Genomic DNA, 10,102 nt, shown 5'->3' on the forward strand with positions numbered 1-10,102 from the left:
GTTCATCCACTAGATATTTGTGAAAAACCAAGATGACAACAGCCAGTCCAATCCTGTCCTGAGCCCTAGACAAAAATGGAAATGCTAGAAGAACTCTACCAGTCATCAGCCTCTGTGGAAGAAGAAACCATAGACCTCCCATCAGAACACTTAGAATTTTGTTTTGATACCTGACCTGTTTTAAACCTGAAACATATTGTCTCACACCCTCAGGTAACCAGACTCTTCCTGGTACTGTATGTGCAGGGAGAACAGGCATCATGAATATAAAGGAGTGGGACCACATACAGGGCAGTTTGAGGAAGCTACTCTTTGTAACACTTACAAAATGCTGGAGGAACTCAGCAGGTCAGGCAACAGTCGATGTTTCAGGCCAAGACTCTTCATCACGATTGGGAAGGAGGGGAGAAGAAACAGCAGAAGAAGGTGGGGGAGGGGACAGCTGTACAGGCTGGAAGATGTTAGGTGAAGCCAGGTGAGGGGGAAGATAGGTGGGTGGGGGAGGGAGGCGAGTGAGAAACTGGGAGGTGATGGATTGAAAAGGGAAAGGTGTGAAGAAGGAGGACAGTGATGGGGAGGAGAGTGGACCATGGGAGAAAGGGAAGGAGTGGCAGGTGAGCAGAAACACAGAAATCTACAGCACATTACAGGCCCTTGACCCACAATGTTGTGCCGATTATGTAATCTACTCTAGAAACTGCCTAGAATTTTCCTACCGCATAACCCTCTATTTTTCAAAGCTCCATGTGCCTGTTGGTGGTGGTGGCATCCGTTAGTCTCGCGAGACAGTGGATCTGCGCCTGGAAGGTCTTGCTTCAGTCTGTGTTAGAGCAGCGTCTGTCGTGGCTGTAGAGGCCCACATGGGAGCGACAGTCTCGGCTGCATCAACTGCACTTGAAAGCACTGTCCTCCAGTGTTGTCTTGGTGCTGTTTTTCCGACGAGTGCGCTTTTCTTCAGCAGCAAGCCTCAGCTTCTCTTCTCCTCTTTTTTAGACCTCTGCGTAGTTCCAGCCTCCAGTGAGAGCGATCGCTTGTGATGTCCTCCCACCTCTCGACGTTCATTTTCAGTGACTTCATGTCTCTCTTGCAAACGTCTTTGAAACGAAGATGAGGCCGCCCTTGTGCTCTCTTGCCAGAGGCCAGTTCCCCGTACAGCAGGTCTTTCAGGATCCTCCCATCTGACATGTGGTGTACGTGGCCCAGCCAGCGGAGATGGCGTTGTTGGAGCAGGGTGAAGAGGCAGGGTATCTGGGCGTGGGCCTGGACCTCATTGTTGGTGACTCAGTCAGTCCACGTGATGTCCAGGATGCGTCTCAGGCTGTGAAGGTGGAAGGCGTTGAGACGCTGCTCTTGTCTGGAGTAGAGGCTCCAGGTCTTGCTGCCGTAAAGCAGTGTGCTGAGGACGCAGGCCCTGTAGACTGCAACTTTGGTGTGCGTCATCAGCTTTCTGTTCTCCCAGACTCTCTTTGTCAGCCTGGTGAATGTTGAGGCTGCTCGTCCGATCCGTCTGTTGATCTCGGGGTCTAGGGAGAGGCTGTTCGTGATGGTGGAGCCAAGGTATGTAAACTCGTGAACTATCTCCAGCTCGTAGTTGTTGATGGTAATGGCAGGGGGGTGCTCAATGCCTTGGCCCAACACGTTGGTTTTCTTCAGGCTGACGGTCAAGCTGAAGTCCTGGCAGGCTCTTGAGAAGCTGTCCATGAGGCGTTGCAGTTGCTGTTCAGAGTGTGTTGCTAGTGCCACGTCGTCTGCAAACAACATATCCCTGATGAGTACTTCATGAACCTTGGTTCTTGCCCTCAGCTGAGACAGACTGAACAGCCTCCCGTCCGATCTGGTGTGGAGGTAGACACCATCAGTTGATGTTCCAAAGGCGTGCTTCAGCATGACTGCGAAAAGATGCCAAACAGGGTGGGGGCAAGCACACAGCCCTGCTTCATACTGCTGCAGATGTTGAAGGCCTCCGAAGAAGAGCCGTCGAACTGAACGACGCCCTGCATGTCTGTGTGGAACGACTGAATTATCCTGAGGAACCTCGGGGGACAACCAATCCTGGCGAGGATTTTGAACAGGCCGTCTCTGCTCACAAGGTCGAAGGTCTTCGTAAGGTCAATGGAAGCGATGTAGAGTGGTTGTCTTTGCTCTCTGCATTTCTCTTGCCTGTTAGAGTCTCTTAAAATACCCTATTGTATCCGCCTCCACCACTGTTGCCAGCAGTGCATTCCATGCACCCACCACGCCCTGTGTGAAAAAAGAAGAGAAGTGGTAAGAGGGGAGCCAGAATGGGGACTGGAAAGCAAATATTGTAATCACACATGACAGATGGTGTGTCTGCCCTCTGAGTCCCCATGTTACTCAGAAATACAGCATGTAGTCTGAGACACAGGAGGGTACACCTCTGTACTAACTGTATAAAACCCTTCAAGTGTTACCTAAATGGACGCATGTTTGTCCCAAGAACTAAGGCTAGTGTACCACCTTATTCTCTAGACCAGCAGAAAGGATTTATCCGGCAATGAATGATGCTCCTTGTCCACTTCAAGTTCTTTGATTTATATCAATTGCTTGAAGTAAAAACAATAATATGAAGAATGGATTGAGAATTTTCTACAATATGAACCCAAAAAGTTAGAGAAGTGATTCCTTAAAATTGATCTTAAACTTTATTGAACCTGACAAATTTATCCACTGGGAATAGACAGGCTCTGTCCCAGCGGTCTCCTTTAGTACTGCACTCTTATCATTGGCAATGGCTAACAAATTCTCGGCACCTCTAAACATCAGGAAACTCAGTTTCCCGGTTGCTATTGAGCATCTAGTTAGAGTAATAGAATTGGTCCTTCACTAAGTTAACGTAAAATCTTTCATAGACTTGTGACCTAAAATGCACATTATTTATCTTTGATTAGAGATGGAAGATGTTGAAGATGGAACATAACACTGGTACTCTGGGCTGGCTGGTTATAGTGGACTAGGTGGTTCAAAGTAAATGTATAATCAAAGTACACATGTGTCACCATATACAACCCTTTCTTGTGGGCATACTCAATAAATCCACAGTAGAATAATAACCATAACAGAATCAATGAAAGACCACACCAACTTCAACAATGTGGAAAAACCACATCAATCTGTAGCGCAGTGTCAGTTTTACAGTGTGGTATCACACTATAATGTGGTGAAATCTCTGTCACTGATGTGATATTCTACTTCGATGTGTGACCCCACGCTGGGATGAGGCCTTGCAGTGATTTGTCACCCAGCTCGAGGATGATAACCCCTACAGGGCTGAGACCCTACAATGATGCCATTGTGCCACCCCATGTTTGGGTAATAACCAACAGCACGAGGCCACCCAACAACTGGATGTCCATCCCATCCAAAATGCACTGCAGAAAAGAGGAGGAATTTTAGATGGTGTTGGTTTATTATTGTCACATGCTGAGATACATTGAAAAGCTTGTCTTGCCTACTGTTCATACAGATCAAGTCATTACACAGTGCATTGAGGTAGAACAAAGTAAAGCATTAATAATGCAGAATAAAGTACAACAATCACAGAGCAAGTGAAGTGCAGGTAGACAATAAGGTGCAAGATCACAATGGGGTACAGTACTGTGCTAATGTCTTAGGCACATACATATATAGTTTGTAAAATCTGGCAGGAGCAAAGAATGTTAGGAATGGTGAGGTTGGAGCGCTGCGGAGGGGGTGTGGGACAGGTGGCAGAGAAGGAGTGCCAGGAGCAGGGGATGCGGGGGTGTAGACACACCCTGCCCTGAGACACCAGGCAAGGTAATTTGATTGCAAACGATTGGTTTATTGATCATTACAGAATGTCTCTCTGGTGCTTCCTGTTCCTTCTCCTCTCCTTTCCCCTTTTCCCAACCATGATTCCCTTCTCCCTGCCCCCTTCCCACTCTCAGTGCACAATAGAGGCGTGTATCAAAATCAGGTTTATCATCACTCACATATGCAATGTCTTAGGCACATATATATAGCTAGGGTGCTTAAGACTTTTGCAGAGTACTGTAGATTGTGAGGTCAAAAGCCCATTGCATTGTCCAAAGTTTCGATAACAGTGGGGTTGATGTTGTCCTTGAGCATAGTGATGTAAAGAGTCTTAGTGTTTTCATTCTGCTTTGTGAAGATGCATCTTCTTACTGTCTTTAATTGTCAGTAAAGCTTCATGAAGTGGCAGAGATGGACCATGTAGCTAATTTGTCCATTTTTTTTTGTTGCAGGTACTATGCAGACATCGGAAAAATGCCAGCCATCAGTGACCAGGACATGAATGCCTATCTAGCGGAACAGTCCCGAATGCACATGGCTGAGTTCAATGCAATAAGTGCCCTCAGTGAAATCTACTCCTATGTTAGCAAATACAGCGAGGAGGTAATTCTTTATAATCACCTACATCAGATGTACAGTGAGATCTTGGAGTGCAGGTTCACAGTTCCCTAAAAGTGGCAACACAGCAGATAGGGTGGTAAAGAAGGCAAACAGCATATTGGTCAGGCTGCTGAGTATAAAGGTTGTCAAGTCATCTTGCAGCTGTACAAAACTTTGGACAGTCTACATTTTGGAGTTTTGTGTGCAGATCTGGTCACTGCAGTACAGGAAGTTTATCTCAGCTTTGCAAAGCATGCAGAAGACGTTTACTAAGGTGTTGCCTGAATGAGAGAGTATTGGACGTGAGGAGAGGCTGGGCAGACTTGGATTGTTTCCTCTGGAGTGTCAGAGGCTGAGGGGTAACATGATTGAAGTATATAAAATTATGAAAATGCATAGATAAGATAGACAGAACCATTTCCTGTGATGGAATTGTCAAATACTAGAGGGCACAGGGCACAGCTTTAAGGCGAGAGGGCAAAAAATTAAAGGAGATTTAGATGGCAAGGTTTTTTTATACAGAGAGTGATGGCTGATATGCTAGCAATGACATTCAATGGACAGATGAACAAGTCATGAATCGGGAAGAAAGAGGCCACATGCAGGCAGTTATGCAGTTTAAATTTGCAACAGGGTCAGCACAAGCATTGTGGGGTGAAGGGCTGTTTCCGGTACTGTATTCCCCATGATGTTCCTAACCTCCAGAGTACTCGTGCTTCTCCAGTTCCAGCCTCTCAAACATCTTCAAATCCAATTTCCCCAAGACTAGTGGTAGTTGCACTAACTGCCTGGGTCCCCAGCTCAGAAATTAACCTCTCCACCTCTCTATCTCTCTTTTTCTTTAGGATACTCCTCAAGGGATGAATAACAGTCATCTGCCCAAAAATCACATTTGGCATGGTGTCAGATTTTCTTTGCTATTAGTCTCATGGAATGCCTTGGGCCATATTGCCAGTAATGTCACATGATGTCAATAAAAGTTATTATTAATATCCGAGGTATTGGCATTCAGCTGATGTCCGATACCTCAGCTGAATGGGATGTTATAGGTTAAGATACTGGATCAGAATTCAGTGGAGATGCAACTGTTAATCCCATCTATGTAGTTGGGAAATTGATGTTCACCTAACTGAGTAAATCTGCTAAAAGAAACTATTCTCATTGACTATAACCATGAATTGTGGCAAATATTCTTTTGGTTCATGAATGTACTTTAGAGTAGGAATTCTGCTGCTTTTGTCCAGTTTGGTTTGTGTGTGACTCGAGCCCCACCACGAGATAGATAGATAGATGCTTTACTGATCCCAAAGGAAATTACAGTATCACAGTAGCATTACAAGTCCACAGATATACAAATATTAGAAGAGAAGTAAGAAAGAATAAAAAAATAAGTTACCTCAAACAGTCTAATAGGAGGGGGTCATCATTTCCCTGGCTATAGGCTGACCCATTATAGAGCCTAATGGCCGAGGGTAAGAATGACCTGATATAGCGCTCTTTGGAGTAGTGCAGTTGTCTTAGTCTATTACTAAAAGTGCTCCTCTGTTCAGCCAAGGTGGCATGCGATGGTGAGAGAAACTTTGACCAGAATTGCCAGGATTTTCTGTAGGGTCCTTTGTTCTAACACAGCTTCCAGTGTGTCCAGTTTAGAGACTGCCTTTCTGATCAGTTTGTTGAGCCTGTTGGCATCACCCATGTTGATTTCATTGCCCCAGAACACCACCACATAAAAGATTGTACTGGCGACAACAGTCTGATAGAACATGTGAAGTTCTGGAATGTGGTCAGTTCTGAAACCTTCTAATCTGTGATAGTTTATTTATTTTTATTTTTATTTATTTATTGAGATTTAGCATGGAGTAGGCCTTTCCAGTCTGTTGAGCTATGCTGCCCAGCAATTCCCTGATTTAACCATAACCTAATCTCAGGACAATTTACAATAACCAATTAATCTACCAACTGGTTTGTCTTTGGACTGTGGGAGGAGAGCGGAGTACCCGGAGAAAATATAGAAACTCCTTACAGACAGCAGTGGGAATTGAAACCGGGTCATTGGTATCATAAAGCATTGTGCTAACCACTACACTACTTTGCTGCCCTCATGTTTGGAGTTCAGGATGGATTAAACACATTCGGCTTGCCAGTAAAGTCCTTAATCAGAGAATTAATTGATGGCAGATTGCACTTTTAGTTCATTATATTTATTGTGTTTTTTATGCTGCATTGGATCCAGAGTAACAATCATTTTGTTCTCCTTTACACTCGTGTACTGAAGAATGACAATAAACAATCTTGAATCTTGAAAAAGCCTGTATATGAAAAGCAGATTTCATTTGAAATTTATTGGGTATTGGGCAGTAGATATACATTTCTCCTCAGACCTTGGAATGTATACGAAGCCTCAACTAGTATTTCCTAGTAATGTAATTTTTTTTGATTAGTGCCAGAAGTACTATATTAAAACCATCTTTCATTTGTGTTCTCATCCACAGATAGTAAGTACTCTAGAATGTGAAGAGCAGTCCAGGAGGCAGAGATTAGCTTACAAACTCGAACAGGTAATTGCTCTCATGTCGATAGAGAGCTGAGTGGCAATCCCAAGGAACGCTGGGTAAAAGAAGCCAAGCTGTGCCTGACTAAAGATGGTCGCCTTTCAAGTGCAAGTTACGATTGGTTCAAGCAACGTCACCTTGATCATCTATCTCTCCATTATCCCTGCATTTTCATCTTTTATTCTCCTTCAGTCTCTCTCTCTCTCACCCACAACATCACTGGATACTTCAAAATGTGAAAGGTTAAAAGTAACAAATCACATCATGGTTTGTAAAATAGAGCAGCAATCACTCACGAAGAAAACATTGGCAAGTGACTAAAGACCATGATAATTTTCTCAGCCATCATCTCCAGAGGAACTTGACAACCTTTCCTCTTGTTAAGTAAGTGATGGGAACCAGGAAAGACAGAAGATCATGATATTTTGTGGGAAGCTGGAAGCGATTCCCTTTGGGATAGGTTGGTATCGAATTTGGCTTCAACCTGAGGCCTTTTTCAATGAAAATATCTCTGATCAGTGAGACAATAGTGTTGCTTCTTGTTCAGTTGACTTTATAGTCAGAGATTGTGGATCTATTAAAAAGAAAAAGAAATTGTGCGTGAGAAGTACAGTCTAACTGGTCTGTGAGAAGAGAGGAGAGAATGACAAAATGGCGGAAGATGGACCAGTTGGGCTTGGGGCTTTTTTTAATTCAAAAGCTATGTTTATGGACTATCATGTCAGGAGAGGAATGGTCAGAGTTATGTGCACATATTTAACATAAAGGTACATACATAAACACATACACACACAAACACACACAGAAAAGTAAACACTTAGGTATGCTCACAGAGACTCATGCAAAAACAAAGGTACTCTAAATCCTAAGCCTTGATTTATTAAGGAAAACGTTGAGGTGTATGTGATGATGTGAATACATTTCAAGCAGATGGACAGGTTAGATGTTCACAGAGTTATTTAAGGGGCAGTGACTCTGGAGGTACTGGCAAATGAAATGAAATGACATTTCGGTTTGGAAACCATGGATTCTCCCAGCCAGCGAAGACCAAAGGATTCCAGTGCTGATGGAAAAAAAGTGCCACAGTGGATTATCATTTTATTTACAGACGTCTACCTAACATGCAAGGTTCCTCATGACACACAAAACAAAAACATGAACGACTAGCTGGCTCCAGACAAGCATTCCTTTTTATTTGCACAGGAGAACACACAGAATGACAAACTGTGAATTTTATTTATAGAAGATGGCTAAAGAAAGAAAGAAATAAAAACTGTAAAGCGAAGACATGATTTGCACGTATTATATGTAGGAGCCAGGATCTTGGGATGGGGGGTGAGGAAGGGGTTGCTAGGATACCCAAGCCTCAGGACATATCACAGCACTGCAACGAGAGGCTGATTGGAATATTATTTCTTCCCCTCTCCCCCCAGGACATTTATACATGTTGTATTATTGTGGAATATCAAAACTGCTCCCTCTCCTTCACCCACCAACTCCTTCAGCTCAAAAAAATATATAAAAAGGGACTTCTTAAAACACAAGCTTTTTTTTGCCTTGAACTGTGCCAGACTTGTGTTGTGGATGTGATAGGTCAATCCCTGGCAGTGACCTGGGTACTTGTTTTCTTTTTAATATTATTTGTTCCTTTTTTTAATATAAAAAGTGCATGTAATAATGAATCTGGGAAGCAAAGACTGATACCAAACTGCAATGCCACGATCGTGAATGTGTCCTTCTTGATTTCTTTCAGTTCCTTTTTGCTTGAGAATAGTGTGTCTGGCCTGAATGGATTGTTATGTGAACATCTCTATTTAAAGACAATTTGTAACAACATACCCTTAGAAGCCAATGTAGGAATTCATCAAGACAAAACAACTTAGGTTTTTATCCTAATAACGATGTAATTAAATATACTACTTAAACAAAGAGATGAATGGACCCAACAAAGGCTAGCTTCAGTACTTTGTTATATCAATTGTATACCTGTGTATGTAAATATGATGCATTCCTATTTTGCAGTTCACAACTAAAAAGTTTACTATTTGTAATATAGAATAAAGTTTATTACAAAAAGCCAGTTTGAGGCGCTCTAATGATTTGCAAAGTGACCACAGTGTTACTGAAAGTAGTTCTTTAATTTAATCATCAAGGATGCAAGTATTGCCAACAAGGATAAACTTTCTGCCCCACTTTTGGAATCAGGTTTATTGTCATTACATATGTAGTGAAATTGGTTGCTTTGTAGCAGCAGTACAAATCCAACACGACAATTACTACAAATTACACAAAGAACATACTGTATAAAAATAATAAATAACAGGAAAAGAGAACAAAATAGTGATCCATCACAAACTGGAGAAAAATTTGCAGATGCTGGAAGTCCAAGCAACAGACACAAAATGCTGGAGGAACTCAGCAGGTCTGGCATCATCTGTAGAAAAAAGTACAGTCATCATTTCAGCCTGAAACTTCAGCTGCCGGCAAAATAGTGAGGTAGTGTTTGGAGTGTAGAGGGTCGAGGGGGACTTGATAGAGGTGTTTAAAATTATGAGGGGGATAGATAGAGTTGACGTGGATTTTCCATTGAGACTGGGGGAGATTCAAACAAGAGGACATGAGTTGAGAGTTAAAGAGCAAAAGTTTAGGGGTAACATGAGGGGGAACTTCTTTATTCAGAGAGTGGTGGCTGTGTGGAACGAGCTTCCAGCAGAAGTAGTTGAGGCAGGTTCGATGTTGTTGTTTAAAGTTAAACTGGACAGATATATGGACAGGAAAGGAATGGAGGGTTATGGGCTGAGTGCAGGTTGGTGGGACTAGGTGAGAGTAAGAGTTCGGCACGGACTAGAAGGGCCGAGAGGGCCTGTTTCTGTGCTGTAATTGTTATATGGTTATAGTGTTCAAGGACCATTCAAAAATCTGATATCAGAGAGGATGAAGACATCCTAAGACATTGAATGTGCATTTTCAGGCTCCTGTACTTCCTCATTGATGTTAGTATTGAGAAGAGGACATAGTGAGGGTCCTTCATGATAGATGCTGCCTTCTTGACACACCACCTCTTGAAGATGTCCTCGATGGCGAGATTAGTGCCCATGATGGGGTTAGCCAAGTTTACAAGCCTCTCAGCAGTTATTTTCCCAGGTTGCTAGAGGGTA

At 43.0% G+C, this 10,102-nt stretch overlaps 1 protein-coding gene across 6 annotated transcripts in view; it reads left to right on the forward strand.

Annotated features, from left to right (window-relative positions):
- plxna4 (plexin A4) overlaps positions 1–8,973 on the forward strand; it is an 804,472-nt gene extending 795,499 nt beyond the window's left edge. For all 6 annotated transcript variants that reach the window (XM_063073049.1, XM_063073048.1, XM_063073050.1 and 3 more), the window contains 2 exons: positions 4,245–4,395; positions 6,885–8,973. In XM_063073049.1, the coding sequence (XP_062929119.1) occupies positions 4,245–4,395; positions 6,885–6,980 (247 nt within the window). In that variant the 3' untranslated portion in view covers positions 6,981–8,973. The remainder of the gene's footprint in view (positions 1–4,244; positions 4,396–6,884) is intronic.
- Positions 8,974–10,102: the final 1,129 nt, after the last annotated feature.

The sequence above is a fragment of the Mobula hypostoma genome, chromosome 20, assembly GCF_963921235.1.
Source record: "Mobula hypostoma chromosome 20, sMobHyp1.1, whole genome shotgun sequence".
Lineage (NCBI taxonomy): Eukaryota > Metazoa > Chordata > Chondrichthyes > Myliobatiformes > Myliobatidae > Mobula > Mobula hypostoma.